The sequence below is a fragment of the Callospermophilus lateralis genome, chromosome 14 (assembly GCF_048772815.1).
Source record: "Callospermophilus lateralis isolate mCalLat2 chromosome 14, mCalLat2.hap1, whole genome shotgun sequence".
NCBI lineage: Eukaryota > Metazoa > Chordata > Mammalia > Rodentia > Sciuridae > Callospermophilus > Callospermophilus lateralis.
The window spans coordinates 21,759,323-21,785,339 of record NC_135318.1 but is presented as its reverse complement, the minus strand read 5'-3'; the positions used below and the strand labels follow the sequence as shown (position 1 = coordinate 21,785,339).

The following is a 26,017-nucleotide window of genomic DNA, read 5'->3' as shown; positions in this document are numbered from 1 at the left end:
CTAGAAAGTATAAAGTATAAATTTATGCCTCAGAAAATAATGTAAAAATTAATTTTATCAAATTTAAACCAAATCACATTGAATCCACAGCCCTTTGAACACGCTTGGACTTTTCAGTTCAATTGCACTGTCGACCAGTCTTTAGGAAAGGGGTCAAGGTATAAAGGGCAAAGGCTGCTGAATCTGATTGACCTAGAAAAGGAAACCCTGCCTTTCCACTTGTCGGCTATTTTGTTAGGAATCTTTCCTGAACCATTTCATCCCCCTTGGTCAGTTTTCTTCTGCAGAAAATGAGAATAATTTCTAGACGAGTTTTAAATTTTAATCAGTCTCTAACATGCCTGGTATAGCCAGGCCCTCAATAAACTTTTGCCATGTGAACTACTACTAAGCATACAGACTAGTGCTATTTAAGGTTAACTTTGGACTCTAAAGATCTCTTTTCCTGTTTTAAAAAGCTTATTTAGTTTAGGGGAGGCTAAAGTCTAGATATTTTAATTATTTAAAACACAGTTTAATAAGCGCATAGTGAATACTATCACTTCTCTGGGCCTCCGAGTGGGAACAAGTAGGAGGTCACAAACCTGTCAAAAGGCCTCGAGAGCGGGCTTGGGGGTGGGAGTGGGGGCGCAGTCGTAGGCAGTTAGGAAAGGAGCACCGGTCAGCAGGTGGCGCATTCCAGGACGTCTAACAATCGCATCCCGAGTGACGTTTGTGGTCACGACTAGCAAGCTAACTCTGGGAGAAAGCCTTTACAAAACACTTCAACTGGTTTTGTCTTTTTAACCCTTCTGTCACCGAACGGGCCAGGCGGAGACTGACCAGAGGTAAATTCTTTACCGTGCTCACTTTCGGTAGAGGAAAACCGTCCCCTTGCGCAAGTAGACACGCTACACTAGCAGCTCTTCCACCAGGCCCCCGAGGCAACACCTCACGCCCCGCCCACTAGCGCCTCTCTGGACGCGGGCGCAGTACCGCGACCCTTCCCGCGCTGCTGCGGAGTCCTACGGCAATGCCCCAGTGCGCCGGGAATCAAGGGGCGGGGCCTTGCCCGACCCTACGTCACTCCTCTGAGACAGCGCCTGCGCGGGAAATCATGCTGTGCGCTGTTCGTCGCAGTCAGGGCTTGCTGGAGCTGCGGCGCCTGGGTAAGCTTCTGGGGCTCGGGGTCGATTCGACCCTGTGCGGCCTTGGCCGACCGCCTCTCGAAGAAGCGCGGTTACTGTGTTGCGAGTCCTCGCCTAGAGAAGTGCGAGATGGAGACAGAGAGCCAGAGGCGACACGAAGAAAAGCCCCCGACGCAGACTCGTCTCCACCTCTCCCTCTCCGCGTCCCGGGCACTGGGAACACATGTCTTTCGTCACTGGAGACGCCGCGGGACGAGTCACCCCCTCGAGATCACCAAAGCTCGAGCGAAGAGCGGGTTCAATATGGTCCCGCATATTCGGAATCCGGGGATCTCCTGCTGACCCCCGTGCTTCAGTCCACTTTTGAGACCACAGAGCTTCACGACTCCTCTTCCTGCTCAACTTCCAGAGAGGGACCCTTTCGGGCCGGGGAGCTGATTTTAGCTGCGACTGGGAAAAGAGAAACACAATATAGAAAATTATTTAGGTTGAGCAATGTCGGGCACTTAAATAGTAGCTGGGGGTCAGTCCCGTACAGCGAGATCGTGGGGAAGTTCCCAGGCCAGGTACTGACGAGTTCCTGTGGTAAGAGTTTCATGCTGATGAGGCCAGCATTGGAAGATTATGTATTAATGATGAAAAGAGGGCCTGCCATCACATATCCAAAGGTAATGAGAGAGGGATTAAGTGGGTATTGGTACCACAGTCCTGATGAATGTACTCAGAACACACCTCAGAACGTTTGAAAATTTTCTTCTCAGATTTTTTTTCAATAAGCCAGATGGATGTAACCAACCTATCTATGATATTGCTTATTAAGAGGAAGCAACCAGATTTTAGTTTGGTAGCTGCGATTTCACTAACCTATAAAATGAAGAGTGTGCCAGCTTACTGTTAGAGTGATGTGGACTCACAGGACACATAATATTTATATTTCTTTCACATTACTATTTATTTATTTTGTTGTTGTAGATGGACACGATACCTCTATTATTTATTTATTTATTTTTTTATGTGGTGCTGAGGATTGAACCCAGTGCTTCACTTGTGCTCAGGAGTGCTCTATTGCTGAGCCACAACTCCAGCCCCCTTCACATTACTCTTTAAGTTTGCAGATTCAATACAAAAATTGTTGACAATTTTGTAGTACCCTTATAGTGGTATTTTGATTATCATATTTAATTTAGTAAGGCATGCTACTAGAGGTATACATTTGTACATATATATATATATATATATATATATACACACACACACACACATACGTATAAAATAGTTTTTGCTTACTAGAGGTATATTTAATAGATACTAGGGCTGGGAGTGTAGCTCAGTGGTGGAGCACTTGTCTAGAAAGTGTGTGGCCCTGAATTCAGTCCCCTAGTGCTGCTAAAATAAACAACACAGTAGAGATATATATTACTATGCTTTTCTGTTTAGGAAAAAAAATAAAGTTTTATAACAAAATGGCTAACATTAAACATAAAATGAATACTTTTTTTTTCTTTTCTGTTATTGCAGTACAGTGGCACTACCAGTGAGCCCCATCCCCAGCCCTTTTTATATTTTATTTTGAGACAGTCTCACTTGCTGAGGCTGACCTCAAACTTGTGATCCTCCTCCTCACCTCAGCCTCCAGAGTGGGATTTACAGGAGTGTGCCACTGTGCCCAGCAAAATCAATATTCTTTTTTTAAAAAAAAATATTTCTTAGTTTTAGGTGGACACAATATCTTTATTTTACATTTATATGGTGCTGAGGATCAAATCCAGTGCCTCATGCATGCTAGGCAAGCACTCTACCACTGAGTCACAACACAAGCCCCATGAATATTCTTAATTATGAGTTAACTGCCTAGTTCCTTGTTCATCCTTAGCTAGTGATTTATTTCAATCCTCAGTCATGGTCCTTGAGTAGAATGTTACTTTGTAACAGTTCCTCTTTCCAATGGAGGATTCATTCAGCAAGTAATTTGACTACCTTTACTTTCCAGGGAGTTACACAGTATTGCACTCAACATAAACTTTACACTCTGGAGGAAATGACAAACAACAAATAAATGAACGAAAAAGGTCATTTTAGGTAGTGCCAAGGGCCATGAAAACAAACACATGAACAATGAGTAGGAGAAGGGTGTCAGGTGATCAGAGATCTCTCAGTATGTTTGATAGGAAACCTAAATAGGGCTGAGCAGCCTTGCAAAGGCCTAGGAGCAAAGTGGTCTTTTTTTTTTTTTTTTAAATATTTATTTTTTTAGTTGTAGTTGGACTTAACACTTTATTTACTTTTATGTGGTGCTGAGGATCGAACCCAGGGCCTTGCATGTGGTAGGCGAGCACTCTACCGCAGAGCCACAACCCTGGCCCCAGAATGTTCTTTAAAAGAGGGATACAATACCTTTATTTTATTTATTTATTTTTATGTGGTGCTGAGGATGGAACCCAGAGTCTTGCATGTGCTAGGTGAGTGCTCTACTGCTGAGCCACAACCCCAGCCTCCAGAGTGTTCTTTTGAAGGGAGCAAATAAAAAGAAAGAAAAAAGAAATTCAAGAATCAATTAGCAAATAAGCAATTCAGAATAATACTCAAATTATAGACGCTAAATAATATTAAAATAATAATACTAAAAATATAGACAATAATACTAAAAGTATAGCACAATACAAATGCAGAGGAGAAAGCAGAGGAAACTTTGCTTAATGACAAAGAGTAGAGAATAGAAACAGCTTTGAAAAGCATACGTGGAACAGTCTACTCAACAGAGTTCCTGTTGTGGTCTGGGTGGGTCAAGTTGTAGACAGAGTATTTTATTTCATTTATGGGGGGGGGGGGCATTGGGAGGTTTCAAATGGAATCCAATCTGTATTTTAAAAGTTCTACCCAAGGACTCCATTTTCCCCAGAGTTTTAGGCTAGTGGGGTTGGGTGATCTTGATAGAAACTTGCATTCTCTCTTTCACATCACTTCTCTCTCTTTTTTTTTTTTTTTTTTTTTGGTACTGGGAATTGAAGGATTGAACTCAGGGACACATCCCCCAAATCCTTTTAATTTTGTATTTTTTGAGACAGGGTCATAAAATTAGATCTTTTTTCAATTCCCACTTTTACATTTGTCACAGATAAAAGTCAATGTTCTGCTCTAAGAAGGAATTTAAATATTGTACTTACCAGGTACTGACCCCTCTTTTTATTTCCAAAGTAGTGACTGTGGGAAATTAGGAAGTTCAACTTTGAACTTTGACCTTTACAACTTGAAATGCTTTTTTTTTGTACCAGGGATTGAACCCAGGGGTGCTTAACCACCAAGCTACATCCTTAGCCTGTTTTTTATGTTTTATTTTGAGCCCAGGTCTTGCTAAGTTGCTTAGGACCTCACAAAATTGATGAGATTGGCTTTGAACTTACCATCCTCCTGTTGTCTCCCAAGCCACTGGGATTAAAGGCCAGTGCCACCGCACCCAGCACTACATGTCCACGTTTGGTCAATATCAAGCACTTTCAGCTTTGGAATAGAAGCATAAAGGGCAACAATCCTCGGATTTTTTTTTTTTTTTTTTTGTACCAGGGATTGAACCCAGGGGCACTTAACCACTGAGCCACATCTCCAGGCGTTTTTTATTTTTCATTTGAGACAGGATCTCGCTGAGTTGCTTAGGGCATCACTAAGTTGCTGAGGCTGTTTTGAACTCCCAATCCTCCTGCCTCAGCCTTCCAAGCTTGCAGGCATGCGCCACTATGCTCAGCTTGACTGTAATTCTTAAAAACAAATGGTTAATAGAGATTGTTGCCATTTTGTCAGTTATAAATCCTTAGGCCTAAATCCTTAGGCCGAGACTTAGATTTATGTTATTAAACTAATCAAGAAAGGTTAGAATACCTGTTGAGAAAAAAACATGTCTCAAAGGGTTGTTTGAAAGCCCAAAGTTTTAAATCCTAAGAAAACTTAGTAGTCAAGTGATATTTCATAACTGTGGAGGACTCTCCCAGCAGCCTCAAGCCCATTTTGAAAGAAGCAGGAAAATGAATGAATGTCAATGCTCCACCTAATTTTGAATTGAAATGACTGTTGTATGTGTTGTATGTGTAGCCTAGAAAGCCCATCCTTTTGAGACCATATAACCTCAGTGACAGGTAGCAAAAGCTAAAATATGCACAAATTACTTTATAATGTACCACATTTCTGTATGAAAGGACCAAGAAAATAGAAGTACCTTCTCTAGGACTTTTTACTGAAATGACTACCCAAGCTACCTCCCACTATATTAGCTGTTATATTTATATTTATATAAAGTTATCTGTACCTCGTCCCATCTCTATTCCAAGATGCCTGGCACATAGGAGAGGATATGTATTTCTTAAAGACTAAACATTGAATGAGGCTTTTTGACTAATACATCTTAAAAATCATGTCTGTTTCATTTGGTCCACAAGCCTTAATCCAAATACATTTTAGCTTTTAATTAGACAACTATACTTTGTAAAATATTTACATTTTCCAGTCAATACCATATTTAATTTATAATTTTGTAACTGGATAGAAGGATACTAGAAACCCCTTTTAGAATTTTCACAAGTAGCTCTTCCGAGAAAAGATAGTAAAAAATTATTAGATATGCTATTTATTATCAAAGATTTGGCATTGAGGGACATACTGTAATAAATGCTTACTTTTAAGATTCTCTCATTGTAACAATTGTTATAGTGTAATAGTCAATAACAGGGTCTTTAGAGTTCAATATTGATTTTATTCCTAACTTTCCCATTTAATTCCTGGTGTCGTGGCCTTGGGCAAAATATTTAACGTGTGATTTCTCATCTTTATAATGAGAATAATGATACTTTCCTCATAGTCTGATTAAACAACACGAAAACATGTTTCCATCTCCTCCTGAGATGAACAGACTGTTCCACATATGCTTTGTTCAAAGCTGTTTCTATTCTCTACTCTTTGTCATTAAGCAAAGTTTCCTCTGCTTTCTCCTCTGCATTTGTATCGTGCTATATACTTTAAGTATTATTATGTCTATATTTTTAGTATTATTATTTTAGTATTATTTAGCATCTATGAGTATTATTCTGAATTGCTTATTTGCTAATTGATTCTTTAATTTCTTTTTTCTTTCTTTTTATTTGGGGGGGTGTGTGTGGTGTAACTGAAGATTGAACCCAGGGACACTTTACCACTGAGCTGCAAACCCAGTACTTGGGCTGGGGCTGTACTCAGTGGTAGAGTGCTGGCCTTGAATGTGTGAGGCGCTGTGTTTGATCCTTAGTATTATATAAAAATTAAAAAACGAAGATATTGTGTCCAACTACAACTAAAAAAAATATTAAAAATAAAAATAGTACTTTTTTTTGAGGCAAAGTCTTGCTGTTTCTGAGGGTCTTGCAACATTGCCCAGGCTGGTCTTGAATTTTCAGTTCTCCTATCTTGGTCACTGAGATCATAGGTATGCACTCCCATGCCTGGCTTGAAATTCCTTATATTGTTAAGCAAAATATAGATTCTTTGTAAGTAGGACTAGAAGTCAATCCTTTTTAAAATTTTTTGCTTCCTTCTCCAACATAGCATAAGAATGAGTGCTTATTATTTTTTTATTAGTCACATTCCATATTTCAATCATAGGATATGAATATGATACTATCAATGATGGACATCAGCCCAGGTGATACTGTTTTGGAAGCTGGTTCGGGTTCTGGTGGAATGAGCTTATTTTTATCAAAAGCAGGTAAGAGATTGGGATAAATGAGCTAGACCTAGATAACAAAGCATTCAGTTTGTTCATGATAATAAAGAGATAAAGGTATTTGGGAAAATACAGATGAGTAGGGTAGCACATACCTTAATTCCAGCTTCTTGGGAAGTTGAGGCATGAAGATGCAGGTTCAAGACCAGTCTGGGCAACTTAGGGAGACCCTGGTAGAGTGCTTGCATAGCATGTTCAACTCTGGGTTCCATCCCCAGTACTGCAAAAAAAGCCAAAAAGATATTTGGGGGAATACATAAATTTGTAATAGCATTCTCCTGAAAACCAAATGGAGGCCACTGTCTTTCTTTGTGTTTTGTACATTTATTCCAGTCACTCTTTTTAACCCTCCATCCATTTCTTTTCTTTTAATCCCTCCATTCTAATGCTGCCCCCCACATCCAGGTATTGGGGGTAGAATGCATGGGCGTTTTACCACTGAACTACATTTCCTGTCCCTTTTTATTTACTTTGAGATTAGAGCTCTCTAAATTGCCCAGGCTGGTGCCTCAAACTTGTGATTCTCCTGAGTCGTTGGGATTAGAGACATGTGCCACTGTACCTCACTTGCTTCTTCCTTTCTTCCTTCCCTGCCTGCCTTCTTTTTTTCTGTCCTTTTTTCCTTCCTTCTTTTCTTTCATTTAGACATAGGGGTGCTTAGCTAGTGAGCCACATCCCCTTTTTATTTTTTAGGGCATCACTGAGTTACTGAGGCTGGCCTCTAACTTGTGATCAGCTGAGGCAAGAGGATCACAAGAGCTGCTGGGATTATAGGTGTGTGCTATCATTCCCAGCTGCTTCTACCATTTTTTACAGTAAATTTAAAAATTTTTTTTTAGTTGTAAATGGATACAATATCTTTATTTTTATTTGGTGCTGAGGATCGAAACCAGTGCCTCACACGTGCAAGGCAGGCCCTCTACCACTGAGTTACAGTCCCAGCCCCATAAAGTAAAATTTTTAATGAAGCAAAAAGTACACAGATTATAAATTTATACCACATGAACTTTCCCCCCACTCCTCAGGATCAAACCCAGGGCCTTGTGCATGCTAGGTAAGTGCTCTGCCACTGAGTTAAATCCTCAACCCTCCATGAACTTGTATACAGTGATCACACTCATGTATTTAGTACCTAGGTTAATGAAGGATATGTTTGTGTATCACAGATGCCTCCTCTTGTCTCCCCTCCTAATTGCCTTAAGATACAGTATTCTCTGGAACTGTAGTGTTTACTTATGTTAAACAATTTGAAGATTCATCAGACACATACCAAATTCAAATCCTTTTTAAATATCTGAAAGGCTCAACCCTCATCAATAATAAAGAAATGTAAAACTACAGTGATAAACTATTAAGTTTTTATATTGACACAGATAAAAAGTTTGATAACTGTTGAAGAGGGTGTATGGAGAAGTAACACTATTAATACATTGTTGGAAGTATAAATCAACACCACTTTTTTGGAGGACAATTGTTTTTCAAAATAAAAAATTGACATGCCCTTTGGACTACTAATTCTATGTTTAGTACTTTGTCCTATAAAGATAAACTGACATATGTTATGAAGACTTAGGCAGAAGAATGTTCATTGCAGTATTATTTGTATTAGCAAAAGATGAGAAACAAGCTAAATGTTCATCACAGGTGACTATTAAATAAGTTATGGTATAGATATACACTGTAATGTATTAGCTGTTAAAAGTATACCCATAACTGCTGAAAAAACATTGGTAAGTAAGAGTAAGGTACAAGACAGTGTATTTTTGTCATGATATATATGAAAAGCAGAGTTACTTGCATGCTGGTATAGGCACCCACTAGTGTGGGAAGTGTAAGTAATGGGTAATATGGCTACCTACGAAGAGGAAGATCAGGAATGGGAGAAGTACTTTTGTAACCTTGAACTGTTTAGATTTTTTTCACGTTTAATAATTCCTTTGGAAAATAGATTGACACTTTATACTATGAAATATAAGTTGTTTTTTTTAACTTAAGTTGGATTACAAGGACAAGTCATAAGTTTTGAGATACGGAAAGACCACCATTATCTAGCCAAGAAGAATTACAAGCACTGGCGTGATTCATGGAAATTAAGTCACATTGAAGAATGGCCAGACAATGTGAATTTTATTCATAAGGATATTTCTGGAGCAACTGAAGATATCAAATCTTTAACATTTGATGCGGTAAGTTTTTTTAAAGTAGGTCCTATTTGAGTACAAAGAAAACAATTGGATTTCTTGTATTTGGGCAACAGTCTTTGTTATATTTGCCCTATTTCTATAACTAGAGATGAGTATTTTTCTTTAATACCTTTTAATATCATGGTGGGATTTGGAGCAGAGAAACTGACTCAGGTGCCACAGTTGTCCATGAATGTTGGATAATGACCAGAAGTTAGAAGCAAAAGTTGATCATCATAAATCTCAGCATTTCCAGGATAAAGGAATAATAATTAGGAAGCAGCATTGGGAGCATTTTGAGACCAGTGCCTAACCTCAGTTGTGAGAAGTAGGGAGATAAATAGCCTCCATTTGAGAGGGAATAGGTAAGCAGCATCTTTAGAAGTCAGGATGTACAGGAGTGTTCATTAAAGATGTGGAGATTAGAGGGATTTATAGCAGTGAGAGGTTAACTTAGGGAGAAGTATAGTAGATAAAAGGACAGATGAAAAGAAAGGATGGTATTTTAAGCAATAACCAAAGATGGTAGAGATGTGGAATGTGTAGGTATTAAGTGACTTAAAAGTTTCAGAATTATAGTGTTGGAGTTGCCTTGTCCTTGGTGGTGTTACTCAACATTCATAGCCTGGCACTATGGTCTTAGGCCTGGAATAAGGGATCTTCCTTGCTTTCCTTAACTTGTTGCTGTAAGGCTAGCTTATTTCAGTGAAAAATGAAGCAAAGTTCAGCCAGGCATGGTGGCGCACACCTGTAATCCCAGTGGCTCAGGAGGCTGAGGCAGGAGGATTGAAAGTTCAAAGCCAGCCTCAGCAATTTAGCAAGGCCCTTGAGTAACTCAGTGAGACCCTGTCTCTAAATAAAATATTAAAAAGGGGTGGGGATGTGGCTCAATGGTTAAGCGCCCCTGAATTCAGTCCCCCTGGAGGTCAATACACCAAGTTATATGCTTAAACTATGCTTTATTGTTCACAAAAGTTTTTAAAAATCATGTCATTCTTTAAAACTTTTCAGAGACTGTTCCCTAAGTAAAGCTAAAGCCAGCAAAATTCTATGTAAGCCGTCTCCCCTCTACTTCCACATATCCCTACCATTTTCCCCTTTTCATCTCCACTGTTAGTAACAGTGGCACCTTCAGACTCCCCAAGTAGCCCACTGCCTCAGAACATTTGTATTTGCTATTCTCCTGCGTGGAGCACACTTCCCCCCTAACTTTCCATTGTAAATCATTTTCTTCAGATTTCTTCTTTGACCAGCTCATATATAAAATGGCACCTTTCCATGCCTGTCAGTCTTTGTCCTCTTATTCTGCTGTATGGTTATAGTTCATGTCAATCAACATCCTCGTAACAATGTTAGATTTCCATAAGAGAGATTGTAATTTCCCATTAGATACTTAGGAAAACGCTTGACATGTATAAAAACGTGCTTAGTAAATATTTGGTAAATAGGGCTGAGGTTGTGGCTCAGCAGTAGAGTGCTTGCCTAGCACATGTGAGGCCCTGGGTTCGATCCTCAGCCCCACATAAAAAGAAATAAATAAAATATTGTGTCCAACTACAACTAAAAAATATTTTTTTTAAAAATTGGTAAACAGTGAATGATGTCCATTGGTCTAATGTACTGGTGGTGTTTTGATTTTTTTTTGGGGGGGGGGCGGTACCAGGGATTGAACTCAGGGGGTACTCAACAATTGAGCCACATCCCCAGCCCTATTTTATATATTTTATTTAGAGACAAGGGTCTCACTGAGTTGCTTAGCACTTCGCCATTTCAAGGCTGGCTTTGAACCTCCCCATTCTCCTGTCTCTGCTTCCTGAGCCATTGAGATTACAGGCCTTTGCCACCGCACCCCATTGTTTGAATTTTTGGAGTACTAGGGATTGAACCCAGGGCCTCATACATACTAATCAAGCACTCTGAGCTACTTAAACAAACACATAAACAATAATATATCATTTAATAAATAGATGTGCTAATAACTCTAAGCTTTCTGGAGTTTTCAAACAATAAATGAACTTTGACTGGATTTTTTGTTTTTAATTACTTTTATATATTTTATAACTTTATTTATCTACTTATTTATTTTTTAGATGTAGATGGACAACACAATGCCTTTATTTTTATGTGGTGCTGAGGATCAAACCCGGGTCCCGCCTGTGCTAGGCGAGCGCTCCACTGCTGAACCACAATCCCAGCCCACTTTATTCATTTTTTATGTGGTGTTGAGGATCTAACCTAGTGCCTCACCTATGTTAAACAAGCACTCTGCCTCTGAGGCCCAGCCTCAGCCCCTGTTTTTAATTAATTTTTTACTTGAAAATTTCAATCATTCATTTACTCATTGTACTTGTCATCTGTTAGAGCCCTGTAATCTACAATTGAATAAAGAAAAAAGCAATAATGGGCACATTTCTTAACCTCCAAAATTAATATTCAGAGTTTCTCCTTTAAACATAAAAAATTAAAACATTTTAAAATAATGTGAATTTTTATTACCAAAACTGAACTAAAGCATTTAATTTATATTTTAGCAAGAGAGGGCTGGAGTTGTGGCTCAGTGGCAGAGCACTTTTCTCATACATGTGAGGCACCACATAAAAATAAACAACAAAATAAAGATATATTTTTAAAATTACAAGACCTCAAATACATTTTAACTTTTTATGTTATAACATTATGTCTTACATATGGCAATATTAATACAGGAATTCTTGTCCATATTCACGTATACATAAATAGCCAAAGAAAGATTTCTCTATTAATATTGCCAAGTACAAGGTATACCATTATGATTTTTATGTATAGTCAAATGCTATGACAAATTGTATAGTGATAAACAACCATTTGGGGAGCAGTAAAATGACAGTTAATATTCTAATAGTACCATATTCGAAGAAATAACTGGGTAATAGCTTTCTAAAAGTGTCATTTCACCACAATTAAGAAGACCCATGCTTTATTTAAACAATCAGACTGATCCATTTCATTTTTCCCCCTTCCCCACAGGTAGCTTTGGATATGTTAAACCCTCAAGTTGCTTTGCCTGTTTTATATCCAAATCTTAAACAGGGTGGTGTATGTGCTGTATATCTAGCAAAGTGAGTAATAGGGACATTTTTCTTTCTAATCTGATATTTTAAATACACTTTTTATTTTTCCTAAATACTGGATTAAAATGTTCATATTGTAACTGGGTATATACATTCATATTATAACTAAGGCAAAACATGACGTATGGTCCAAATTCAGTTATATTGCTATTTAAATCATCCTTTACATAAATAATAAGATACATGTTTCTTCCAACAATTGGGGAGAATTTTTCAAATCATAATGTGAACACTAATGTTAAATTAATGTCTATTTTTTATTTAGTAGTCTGTGACATTACTTATGTGTCAACTTGCATTTTTAATCCCCTCCCGCTTAATTTAATTATATATAGCATTTAAATTTGGATAATATCACTTAAATTTGGGTAATATCACTTAAATCTGGGTAAGATGTACAGTGAACTTAAAATAAATGTAGAGTTATTATTTTGGTAGAAATGTAAAGGTATATTTTTCACTTTTCTGAAAGCATCACACAGGTTATTGAACTTTTAGATGGAATTCGCATCTGTGAACTTGCTCTCTCATGTGAAAAGATAAGTGAAGTCATTGTCAGAGATTGGTTGGTTTGCCTTGCAAAACAGAAAAATGGAATTTTAGTTAAAAAAGTAGAACCTAAAATCAACAAAGATTTACAATTACATACCCAAAAGGAAACTGGAGTTGAAAGTGAGATTTTTCAAGAGAATGACCATGGTGAGCTTCAATTTTACTTTATGCATCTGTTTGTGATAAATGGAGAATGGATTCTTAAATGTATTGACCATTATATAATAAAAAATATTCCTAGAATAAATAGGAGAAATAATGACTTTTTGTACTTTTAAAATTCTGGTATCTTTGAAGAATTGAACATTTTATATGATTCATATTTATTGTTTGTCACCATGAGCTTGGTTTGTGGAATAATTTAAATATACTAAAGGATGTTTAAAACATAGATCAGTGATTATTATTACTGATAAGATGAATTTAATATGACCTGATATGCAGATAGCTATTATTGCAAAAAGCATCTCCTAAGATGCTGCTGGAATTCTTCAGAGAATTAAATTTAGCTTCTTGTTGTATTATACACATTATTTAGACCATGAAAAAGTTTTCAGATATCCATTGATTTATGATATGGGCTTATCCTTTTGATTATAAAACCATATGATAAAGTTATTATATAATCATTGACGAATTGTTTCTGTATAGTGTCTGGCAGAGTAGTTCCAAAACAAATGGCTTTAAAAAAAAAAAAAAGTCTGAGGAAAAAACTTCAGTAAAGGGATAGTAATTAATATTTTAACAGTTATTATAAACAAATTATAAAATATTTATGTAGCTTATAGTACATATTTTGTTCTACAACAGAAGGATCACATTCTGATTTTCCATATGGATCATTTCCCTATATTGCCAGACCTATACATTGGCAAGCTGGTCATACAGGTGAGTAATGTTCTCAGGCCATATTAAATTATTTTTTATTTTAATTAATGTAATATAATGACCTTATATTTTTTTCTTCTCTTAAATTAGCTTTTCTTGTCAAGCTGAGGAAATTCAAACCACAACTTAACTGAGTATCCCAAATGATGGCAACCTATTTGAAGATGGAAAAATATCAAACTAGAACTTTAAGCTATAAATCACTACTTTCATAGATTAGTATTTTTAGCTGTTACTATGATTTGTATAACTTTTACATATAACTTTGAAAAGTAACAAAAGCTAAAAAAAGATGTGAAATTTTGCAAAACTGCTTAAATGTCCCATTTTGACATATGTCTTGCATTTAGTTTTTGTAGCTAATGATTCCAAGTTGCTTTAGATGAGCCATCTCATTCTTCACTTCCTGTAAACCACTCCATGGATTTGTCTGTCTTCATGAAATTAATGTTCTTTCCTTTCTTTGATTGATGGTCTTTGGCTACTGAAATAAAATGCATTTTAAGATAAATTTGATGTATCTGTATATTTTAAATATATAATTTAATCGCTTGTTATCTTAGAAACAATGAGAAATCCTGGCTATAGTAGATAGTAGGGGGCATGCGAGGCACCATGGTACATGCCTATAGTCCCAGTGACTCAGGAGGCTAAGGCAGGAGGATTGCATATTTGAAGGGAGCCTCAGCAACTTAGCAAGTCCCTGTCAAAATAAAAAATAAAAAGACTTGGGATGTGGCTCAGTAGTAAAGCACTTCTGGGTTCAATTATCAGTAACACCTCCCCCTATAGTAGGGGATAAACTGATAATAATGATATAATCACCTTAAAAATTCTAATAAAGACGTGATTTTGGGGGGAGGTTATGGGTGTTGGCCGGTCGGCCTAAAGTCTTGCATATGCTAAGCAAGTGCTCTACCACTGAACTATATCCCTAAGATATAACAATTCTTAAATCTTTTTTTTTTTTTTTAATTTTTTAATTTTAGGTGGACACAATATCTTTTATTTCTATGTGGGGCTGAGGATCAAACCCAGTGCTTCATGCATGCTAGGTGAGCACTCTACCACTGAGCCACAATCCCAGCCCCTCTTAAATCTTTTTTATCCCTCTCAGTATCTTTTGAATTGGCTTGAAAGAACATCGAAAATCACTGTATGTAACGTTTGGAGAAATACACTTTAGAAATATGAATTGATTAAGAATGAATGGGGCTTATTCATAAGTATCAGTTATTTTGTGTTTACTATCTACCATTCATTGTTTAAAGAACTACATATATTAATTTCAAACTTGCAACTCATCTTTAAAGTTATCCATATTTGTTATCCATATTTTATGGATAAGATTAAGAGATTGAGTTGTTGTTTAATTGTAGATCTTTTATAGGTCTTGAAATAGGATTGCCTGGGCAGATAAATGCTACTATTCCTGGATTTGTCCCTTAGGCTATAACTATTTTTTTTTTAATTATATATATATTTGTGTGTATGTGTGTGTGTATGTAAAATTTTTTTTATAACAGTTTATAGAATGTGGAGAATTTTAACCTAAAAACCTGCTTTACAGAGTTTATGGTCCATAATAGAGCCAGATAATAAACAACTACACAAATATAAAAACAAAATTATAATAAATGTTCCATAGAAATAGAGGGTACTATGAATAGACATAATAGGGGCAGCACTTGAACTGAATCCTGAATGGTTAATAATTATTGACTAGGCAGGGAAAATGAGAAAAGGGCCAGTGATGCTAGAGGTGAGTGAAAAAGACTAAAAGGTACATAGGGATCAGATCATGTAGGATCTTCTGGCATTTTGAGGAATTTGTCTATCCTAAGAAAAAAATGAAGTACCATTGAAAGATTGAATTAAGTAAAGGATAATAGGCTTGGAGTTGTGTTTTGGAAAAAAAAATCACTCTGGTTACATCAGAGAACTGATTGCACCTAGAGGAGAGTATTCTTTTGATGTTATATTTCTGCATAACTATAGTTTCAAATGCCCATTATGTGTCAGGTTCTAATTGTCTACTTGTAGAGGGGCAGGATTAAGAGCAAAGGAATGTGCTGTCCTTTAATTCTGTTTTATGTAGGACACTGAACTTCTCTTCAGTACAATGTGTTCAGTAGATATGGAATTGAACAAGACCTCTCTTATGTGGTTTCCATTCTAAATATGAGTCGAAGACCAAGCAAGTAAGAATTTAAATTAATCAAGTCCCAGTTTAAGCCTTTTCTTCAGTCCACTGAGAATGTTGACAAACTGGTTTATAATACAGATGTTTTGTTATGTTAATTTTCTATGTCCAAGCCTGACTCTCAGATATCATACTGTAAACTAAGATCTTAGAGATCTGGGATGACTTAAAACTGTCCTCCCATTGCTTTTCAGGTCTTGCTCCACCTTTCCCAGACAGAAGTTGGTAAATAAGTTTGATGGCTTTAAGCCTGCACTGGATCATGTAGTTTCATCTGTTGTCTTGGTTGTTCTAAGGGGAAGATTTAGGTATATAATTCTTGGATTGTAGAAGGCTTTGATTTTGAACCTTATATTTTAGAGATAGCAGGAATTTCTGAATGTTCCATGGTTATATAAAAGGAGATACTGGAAGAAAGTTAAGTCAGGTCAGTGTCCTGCACCAGTAATCTCAGCTACCGGGTGCGGAAGGCGGGTGTAGAAAGTTTGGGACCAGCCTGCACACAATTTAGTAAGACACTCTCAAAAGTATATATATATTTTGTACTAGGGATTTAAACCAGGGGGCACTTTACCACTAAGTTTCTTCCTTAGTCCTTTTTTTAAGCTGTAGATGGACCCAATACCTTTATTTATTTTTATGTGGTGCTGAGGATCAAACCCAGTGTCTCATGTGTGCTAGGCAAATGCTCTACCACTGAGCTACAACCCCAGCTCTACCTTTTTTTTAGTTTTAAATTTTTTTTGGTTTCTCCAAGTTGCTGGTGCTGGCTTTGAATTTGTGATCTTTCTGCCTCAACCTTGAGAGTAGCTGGGATTACAGGTGTGCACTGCTGTGCCTGGCTCAAAAGAAGATTTTTATAAAGAGATAGGGATGTAGCTCCATTGGTAGAGTGCTTGACTACCATACTCAAGGCCTTAGGTTTGGTCCCCAGGGCAAGACACACACAAAAAAATGTTAAACTGTCTTTGGTGTCTGAGTATTTAAAGGGAGAAAAAAGCCTGTTAAGTCAATGATTTCATAGTAATACATAAAGTTTTGTTTTATTTTTAGTGATACTAGGAATTAAACCCAGAAACATTCTGCCTGTGAGCTATGTCCCCAGCCCCTTTATTTTTTCAGTTTGAGATACGGTCTCACTAAGTTGCCCAGGCTGGCCTCACAACTTGTAATCTTCTGCCTCTACCTCCTAAATAGCTGGGATTTAGAGGTGTGTACCACCATGTCCAGCTACATCATTAATTTATATACACTGATTATGTCTTCATTAAGTGTAAGGATTTTCAACCTGTATGACTATAACAAGGGTAATGACAAAAATAAATAGGAAAGCACAAAGTAGTGTGTGTTTTTGAGAAAAATTATTTGAGTATAATTATCAGTTGGACTGTTCTGTGCCTGCCCTGCACCAGTACTAAGGCTTGGTACAATTTTATCCCTCGGCTTCATTCTAAAATCTGAGGGGTCCTCAGATAATACATAATAATGCATCCCATGTTTCACTTGGACCAGCTTAGGTGTCATGTAGCTTACCATAGCATAAAGAGAAACAATAATAGTTTGGTTAGTATAAAAAAGTGCTGTGGGGACTGAGGATGTAGCTCCATGGTAGAGCATGGGTTTAGCCTGTGTAAGGCTCTGGGTTCAATCTCCCACAGCTGTGTATTCAGATACAACTGGGTTCTGATCTTGGTTTCTGTTGGTATTGTTTTACCTGGTAATGGTGTGACGTTTTTGGTGCTTGTTTTTTCATCAGTAAAAAGAATAATGTAATACCACTTCAGGATTTCTTGGGGGATTGGTTTTAAATGAGATTGGTGATTGTGTTATATGTAAATCATAAAGAAGATCTCATCTATCTTCCTTCCCAAAAGTGAAATGTTTTGACAGTTTCATTTTACCTTTCAAGTGAAAAACATTTTTAAGTATCACAGGCAATTCAGATTTGTTTTTTTGAATTTTTCTGGGGGAGTGGGATTCTGGAGATTGAACCTAGGAGTGCTTTACCTCTGGGCTATATCCCCAGTCCTATTTAATTTCTGAGATGGTTTCAGATGATTTGAGGCTGGCCTCAAACTTGTGATCCTCCTGCCTCAGCCTCCTGAGTCACTGAGATTACGAGCATTAGCCACCATGCCTGGCTCTTTTGGAACATTTTTAAGGAAAAAAAATTAAAGATAGAAAAACCTGTTTTCACCTGAAAATTGAGGCGTTGCTTTCTTTTGTTTGAAGGAAACTCGGAAGCATTGATAACTACCTATGCTAAGGTTTAGCATAAAAACCTGGAACAGAGCATCAGCTCTTTGTATCCCTCTGGGTGAATGGCTGGATTGAGTTTTCTGCAACTATAACCAGGTGATTCCAACGTTATATAGACTGTAGGAAAAAATTTTTACACTGTTGGAAATCAGCATCTGCTTAGGCATGTGTTTCTCTCCCTAAACTTTCTCTCCAGTTAGCTCACTCTTGTTAAGTCTATTGGAGGAAAATGTAGATTTTGACAGGTCAAATGTATGTGAGATCAATAATTTTTCTTTTTCAAGGTTCCAGTTAACCTTGAATAAACACTCAGAATAAATCAGTGGTAGAACAAGATGAAAGCACATTTCCTTCTACAATTTCCCTAATACCCCTCTTTTGTCCACAGCTCCTCAAACACCTGTTTTTATCAAAGCATACTGACTGGCAGAGCCCCTTAACTCCCTGTGTGCACTCCAATTTCCTGTTGAGATGACAAGTTCTAGAATGTAGTATATACTACTGTTGATGTCTACAGGGACTAGTCTGAATAAAATATACTGTTTCTGTTCCTCTTTCTGTAAAACCTGTTCAAAATTGTTGAATGAAGTCATTCCATTCAATCTTTCATGAAGGACTCAATTCTCAATGCTTTCTCCACTTCCTTAGCAGTCTGCTAAAGGCTTATTTACAGTTTATTTTTATGCTGAAGGCAGAATTTTATTAAAGGGGCAGCACAGCATAATAGTTAGGAATTCTGGCTCTAGTCTAGAGCCAGAAACTGGAGTTCACTAACTTGGGCAAATTATTTATCTTCTCTAAGACTCAGTTTCCTTATCTGCCAAGTGGAGAGAACAGTATTTACCATATGGTTGTCTGTGAATATTAAATGATATTATGAATCTAAAATGATTACTACTCTCGGCACCTGGGACATTTTAAAAATTCAGTTCGTCTTACCTATTATGAATACCAAAGAAAGACTATGTGGACCCTATTTACTTTCAAATATGAGTAAAACAACAAAAATTATGCTTGAGGTGTTATACTGTCAGTCAAGTTTGTTGAATGATTACTATGGCCAGGGAACTCTGGGACACAACCTCTACTTTCTAGTGTCTAGAGTCTAGTTTCTCTTTACTAGTAAAGCTGGAATAAAAATAGGTAAAATTCTGAAGTAATCCAGGTCAGTTAATAAGACACCTGTCAATCCTATCTTCAGATGGGTGAAAATCTGGAAGAAATAGCCAGATGCACACTTGTAATCCCAGCAACTCAGGGGACTCAGTCAGGAGGATCACAAGTTGAAAGCCCACTTCAGCAACTTGTCAGTACTGTCTCAATAAAATAAAAAGGGCTGGGGGTGTGCTCAGTGGTAGAGGGCCTTTGGTTCAATCACTAGTACCCTGCACGCGCGCACACACACACACAAAAAAAAAAAAAAAAAGAAAAGAAAAAAATCTGGAGGAAAGCCTTTATAAGTAACGAAGATTCATATTTTAGAATATTTTTTCTAGTACTATTTCCAATTAGAAATGCCAGAGAAATACTATATGTATAAAAATAACTTGAAAAATAGTGTGGTTATATTCCCAGTTAATATAATTGCTTTCTAATTAATATAAGATACCATTGTTCAAAGCACTTAAATCTCAACAAAAATGAAATATGCACATAAATTATGGCACTTGTTCCAAGTCAGGATTAAAAATAAGGCTTTCAAACACTACATGATGACATAGGAAGATGCTTTATGATAAATGAAAAAAAAAAGTTGGCTTAGATATGGTATACTTCTAATTTTGTTAGAAATGAAAAAGTATATAGAAGGAAGCCAATAGTTAGATGGTAATATTAAAAGTAAATTTATTTTTATCTTGAAATCCTTTTTGAATAAACATTTCAAAGAAATGGTTCAGGCTGTAATACTTAATGCTTATAGTGCATTAGTTCTCAATTTAACATATGTCATTAAAATCCTTTTAGTTATGTAGACTACCATAAAACATAAGGACACAAGACAAAAGTAGTAACTGAAAAGGGGAAAACTTTCAAACTAATTTAATTATTTGTAATATATAAATAATCATATATCCCTACCTGTAAGGACTGACTAGAACTCAATAAATAACATGCATAAATCTAATTCTGTCTTATCACTAAATCATACCTTGAGAATAGCTATAAGCATGAGAAGGAGCACCTATTATGTCCTTTGATAATGAGTTGTGTGATTCCCGAGAGTGTTTTTCCATCAGCTCTCCTGTGTCACTGGATGAAGATGATGATGAAGACAATCCCAGTCTAACATATCTTCCTTTTTTACCACAGAGTGAACAATCTACTGGTGTGGCACTAGGTCCCCGGGGCAGTTGAACTTCATCTCTGTCGTAGTTTCTTACAGCTCCACTGTGGTGCACAGAGCGTTCTCGTTGCCAGATATAATGAGTTGGTGCAATGGCCATAACCTGTAATGGAAAGCTTACTTTTAGAATTTAATAAGATTTTTAAATTTATTAAAATAAAGTGTACAAAAATTTAACTGAAGAACAGCCACTTCTGCCAGGTGTGTTGGCACATGCCTATAATTCCACCAACTTGAGAGCCTGAGGCAGGAGGGATCACAAATTCATGGCCAGCCTCAGTAACTTGGCAAGCCCCCAGGGTCTTGGTAAGACCCTGTCTCAAAATTGAAAAAATCAAAATTAAGGCTTGAAATGTATCGCAGTGTTAAAAGCACCTCTGAGTATAATCCCCAGTACCTAAAACAAAACCAAAAAAAAAAAAAAAAAAAAAAGAACCTCAGCCATTTCTGAGATAAAAATCTAAGTTACCAGCCAGGTGTTGGGTGCACACCTGTAATCCCAGCAGTTCGGGAAGCTGAGACTGAAGAATCAAGAGTTTAAAGCCATATACGGGGTAAAAATGGGAGTTCATATCCCACTTGAATCAAAGTGTGAAATATGATATATCAAGAACTATGTAATGTTTTGAACAACCAACAATAAAAATTAATTAAAAAAAAAAAGAGTTTAAAGCCAGCCTCAGCAAAAAGTGAGGCACTAAGCAACTTAGTGAGACCCTGTCTCTAAATAAAACAAAAAATAGGGCTGGGGATATGGCTCAGTGTTCAGGTACCCTTGAGTTCACTCCCTGGTACCAAGAAAAAAAAAAAAATCCAAGTTACCAATTTTAAAACGGCAACAAAACATCTTCAGATATTGACATAGTATTTAAATAATATCAAACAGGAAACAGAATTGAAACAAACTTCCAGGTTGTTAGGGTGTTTGTTTTCAAAAATTTGAATATTTTAAGTTTAGGAAAGATAATATAGTTAGCCCAAAACAAAACATGATTCTTAACTTTGGAATGTGCTGGGTTAAAAAAAAAAATTAAGGTTCTCAAATGTGTATATGTTAGACTAGTCTAAAATTTGTCATTAGGAAAGGATATGGTGAATAACAACAAAAGTAAATTACTTAATCTCTTTGTTCCTCAGTTTCTTATCTGTAATATGAGAATAAGAGGGCCATTATGAGCAACAGATGAGATTACCTATAAAGTATTTAAGAGTCCTTCACTATCAAGCTTTGTTCTATAAGGCTTATTAAACAAAACATGGACTTTACAGTCAGGGTAGACTTTAAGTTTCTTATCCTGGCTCTGCCACTTCTAGCTGTGTGATACTGAGCAAGTTATTTAACCTTTATGAGCCCCAATTTCTTCTCTAAAATAAGGATGGTATCTATCCCATGGGTTGTTCTGAGATTGGATGAGATAGGTGTGTAAAGTCCTTACCACAGAGTAGGCATCTGGCAAATGATAGCCATTTACTGGCAGATGATAGCCATTTAAAAAGTCAACCAGGGAACCTCATGAAATCTACAACATATCAATAACCAATGTTTCGACCAGTGATTATCAAACTGTTTGGAGAGCCCTAAGGTTTCAGAGGTATTTTACGGATACCAGGAGGGACAAGGGAAGACAACAGACAAATCAACTCAATTTTGGGGATTGTATGTATAATTTTTGTTTGGAAAGTAAGGGTTTTGCTGTTAAAAGTAAAAACCTTTAAGAAAAAACAAATTTAGAATAGTTTCTTCAAAAAATTGTGTTACTATAACTCCCCAAGATAATGACATAAAGAATACTGTGCTAATAGTATGCTTTTTCAGTGCTGGGGAACCAACTCAGGGCCTCAAGAATATACATGCAAGGCAACTACTCTATCACTGAGCTACCATCCCAGGCTTCTATTATTTTTTAAAATTTCTTTTATTTTTACAGTTATGGATGGACAGCATACCTTTGTTTTATTTCTTTGTTTTTATGTGATGCTGAGGATCTGAACCCAGTGCCTCAAATGTGCTAGGCAAGTGCTTCACCACTGAGCTACAGCCCCAGCCCCTAGTTTCCTGTTATTTTTAAAATATATTTTAGAATTGAATTCACTTTATAACTCACTTCTTAAATCCTTCAAAAAAAGTTTAACATGTAAAAAGTTATATTATTTTAAAAGTAGAAGGAAATGAAGATATCATTCATATATATATATATATATATATATATATATATATATATATATATATAAATGTTTATATATAAACATTTCTGTAACAATGTAAAACTAGATTTAAATCTAAAGTGAGGAAGTAGAATATTAGAATTTCTTATTTTTTGCATTTTAATTACTTTTCCCTCAATACTTCTGTATCTCTATTTCCCACATCTGGACTGTCCTTTCCCTTAGTCTTAGTTACTTCTCCCTGAAGACCCAGTACAAGGTCTACATAACTAAAAGGAATACATAACAAGGTCTACATAAATGTAGACTACCATAAAACATACTGTTTGTATGTAACTTCTGGGCTGGGGCTGAGGCTCAGTGGTAGCTCACGTGCCTGGTATGTGTGAGGCACTGGGTTAGATTCTTAGTACCAAAAAAATAAAGATCTGTCAGCAACTAAAAAATATTAAAAATAAATAAATAAATAAACTTCAGCTTTCGAGTTTTCTTGTCATAATATTAATGCTACTTTAGGGATTTTAGCATGTAAGTGTCTAGTTCTCAAATGATAGAGAAAAATAAGAGCTCACTGACATTACACACCTTAAACAACACTGAGTTTTGTAGCAGTCCTACAACAAAGCTTGGTAAGAAGGGTGAAGGGAAACTGATAGCAATTTCCATTACTAAATGGAAAGTTTGGTAAACTTATTTTTGCAATAAATGACATATCATAGTATCTTTCCATGCCAACTCAGTTAAAAAATACATAGCCACACTTACTTTCTAACATGTCTACATATTTATATATACACACATATAATTACTTGAATAACAACAGTGAATTAAAAATAAAATTACTAGGGTCAAGATAATAGAGTTAGCCCAAAACAAAACATAATTCTTTTTTAAAATATTTATTTGTTAGTTGTAGTTGAACACAATACTTCTATATCACTTATTTATTTTTATGTGGTGCTGAGGATCGAACTCAGGGTCTCGCATGTGAGAGGCGAGTGCTCTACCACAGAGCCACAACCCCAGCCCCCAAAACATAATTCTTAACTTTGGAAAAATCACATAACTTTCTGGGTTATAGGGTTATCTTTTGAAGATGTGCAGTTTTCAAATGCTAGGAAAATGACTTCTCTAAGGCATTGGTAGCAGTTGACTTTAAGAAACATTTTTCTCCTTTTTTCATTTAACTTACACTTCTGTCATTTTTAGTGATTTGGGTTTTTTCTTGTTGTTGTGTCTTTGGCTGGTGTTTCTAAAATTTAATACTCTTTTACAGGCTCTCTGTTTTTCCCTTTTTACTTCTCTGAGATCTCAAGAGGTAGTATAAGTATTAAAAGTACTGACTCTGAAGTTAAGACTGTTTAATTTGAATACTGGTGTGCTTCTTTACTAATTATGTGCCCTTGGAGAGTTCACTCTGCCTTAGCTTTTTTTTTTTTTTTTAATATTTTTTAGTTGTAAATGGACAAAAATACATTTATTTATTTATCTTTATTTGGTGCTGAGGATCAAACCCAGGGCCTCACATCTACCACTGAGCCACAACCCCAGCCCCTGCCTTAGCTTTCTTATCTGGAATTACCTAGTTAGCTCTAAGAATGGTTGTGGGAAATAATACATATGCAGTACATATAGAGCACATGGCAGATCCTCAAAGTGTTAAATTTTAACTATTATGATTTATTTATTTTTATGTTTTAGGTACTAGGGATTGAACTCAGAGGGAAGTTTTCAACTGAGCCACATCCCCAGCTCTACTTTGTATTTTATTCAGAGACAGGGTCTCACTGAGTTGCTTAGCACCTCACTTTTGCTGAGGCTGGCTTTGAACTTGCAATCCTCCTGCCAAGCCATTGGGATTACAGGTGTGACACTGTATCCGGCTAACTGCTTTAAACAGCACTTACATATAATGACTTATCTTACCATACCATTGACCATCTAATTGTCCGGTTATCACCTTAAAATGTCTAAATAGCAGATTCCTTATCTTCCTGATTGCTTCAGTTCACTTCACTATTTCCATTATGGAATGCATCACTCTTCCTGCATAGATTCACTCCTCCTATAAAGATGTGAAACTAACAGCTCCTTCTCTCACGTGCCCTATATTCAACTAGTCACCAAGTAATGACAATTATAATTCTGTAACATTTCTAACATTGATTTCATTTTCTTAAGTACTGCTATCTAGTTCACATCCTTGCTTCATGCTATCACTACACTATTCTGTCTAAAAACACTGTTTACAGGGCTGGGGATATAGCTCAGTTGGTAGAGTGCTTGCCTTGCATACATAAGACCCTGGGTTCAATCCCCAGCACCACACACACACACAAAAAAAAAGCTTTTGGGGCTGGGATTGTGGCTCACCTAGTATGGGCGGGACTGGGTTCAATCCTTAGCACCACATAAAAATAAAGGCATTGTGTTGTGTCTGTCTACACCTAAAAAATAAATATTAAAAAAATAAAAAATTAAAAAAAATGAAAACACTGTTTACTTCACTGCTTTCTGAATTCCTAATCTGGAGTCAAATAGACACTAACAGAACTTGGCTATAATGATATTGTGACATCCAGACTATGGAACATAAGTGGAATCCAGGAAAACTTCCTCTCAATTTGCTGTCTTCCATGATGCATGAAAGAGGTTGGAATTAGAATATTCTTCTCTCATTGTATAGGCATCCTCCCTAATCTGTAAACCAGTCTAGAAATTAAGACATCACCAAGGTAAACAAATTCCACCTCAAAGAATATGATGTCCAAAAAGATAACCTAATCATAAGAAAATAAGTTCAGAGTAAGTAGGGAAATAGTCTTATTGTTCTGGAGAAGATCTACATATATTTTTCAGATTTGTGGTAGCTGACAAAAAGAGAAAAAAAAAAAACCAACTCATTAAACTAGGGACTCAAAAAGGAAAATGGGGCTAAAAGGGGAAAGCAGGCATACCAGTAATAAAATATAGCACAGTTGGGGGGAGAGAGGGAGAGAGAGACAAATTATAAAAGTCATTATCTTTTGACAGTGGTATATAATGGAAAGTGCTGAATGTAAGTATAGTTATCTCTGTCACTAACTTTAGGGCTATGGACAAGTCACAACATAAACAAGTTTTTTTCATCTCTGAAATGAAGACTACTACTTAATCCCTAAAATAAAATATAAATGCATTTTTCTAAACTAACTAATATGAGAGGTTTATACATAAGCTAGATGTCTTAGAGCAAACAGAACACTGGACAATCATTAAATATGAAGTCAAGTTCTGGCTCTGCTACTTACTTGTATGATCTTGAGTAAATCCCAACCTCCTTGGTATTCAGTTTCATTAGCTGTAAAATTAGAGTGCCACCACCCTCACAGGAATTTTTGTGAGAATAAGAAAATAATTTATACGAAAATATTTATAACTGGCAACTGTAAAGTATTATTAT

At 36.3% G+C, this 26,017-nt stretch overlaps 2 protein-coding genes across 2 annotated transcripts in view; one reads left to right on the top strand and one right to left on the bottom strand.

Annotated features, from left to right (window-relative positions):
* The first annotated feature begins 1,067 nt into the window (after positions 1-1,067).
* Trmt61b (tRNA methyltransferase 61B) lies at positions 1,068-14,093 on the top strand. Its single transcript, XM_076833521.2, has 7 exons — positions 1,068-1,795; positions 6,750-6,852; positions 8,866-9,056; positions 12,060-12,151; positions 12,636-12,862; positions 13,526-13,603; positions 13,694-14,093. The coding sequence occupies exons 1-7, from the start codon at positions 1,097-1,099 to the stop codon at positions 13,735-13,737; spliced, it is 1,434 nt and encodes a 477-aa protein (XP_076689636.2). The 5' UTR covers positions 1,068-1,096; the 3' UTR covers positions 13,738-14,093.
* Spdya (speedy/RINGO cell cycle regulator family member A) overlaps positions 13,596-26,017 on the bottom strand; it is a 36,610-nt gene continuing 24,188 nt past the window's right edge. The window contains exons 6-7 of the mRNA XM_076833522.2: positions 20,215-20,512; positions 13,596-14,087 (exon numbers count right to left, since the gene is read on the bottom strand). Of these exons, the coding sequence (XP_076689637.2) occupies positions 13,996-14,087; positions 20,215-20,512 (390 nt within the window). The 3' untranslated portion in view covers positions 13,596-13,995. The remainder of the gene's footprint in view (positions 14,088-20,214; positions 20,513-26,017) is intronic.

What these genes read in the sequence shown, in the direction of transcription:
- Trmt61b (XM_076833521.2), top strand. Translation starts at nt 1,097, where the DNA reads ATGCTGTGCGCTGTTCGTCGCAGTCAGGGCTTGCTGGAGCTGCGGCGC. An exon ending in TGTGCTGTATATCTAGCAAA is followed by an intron (nt 12,152 to 12,635) that starts GTGAGTAATAGG and finishes CTTTTCTGAAAG; the next exon opens with CATCACACAGGTTATTGAAC. An exon ending in TTTTCAAGAGAATGACCATG is followed by an intron (nt 12,863 to 13,525) that starts GTGAGCTTCAAT and finishes GTTCTACAACAG; the next exon opens with AAGGATCACATTCTGATTTT.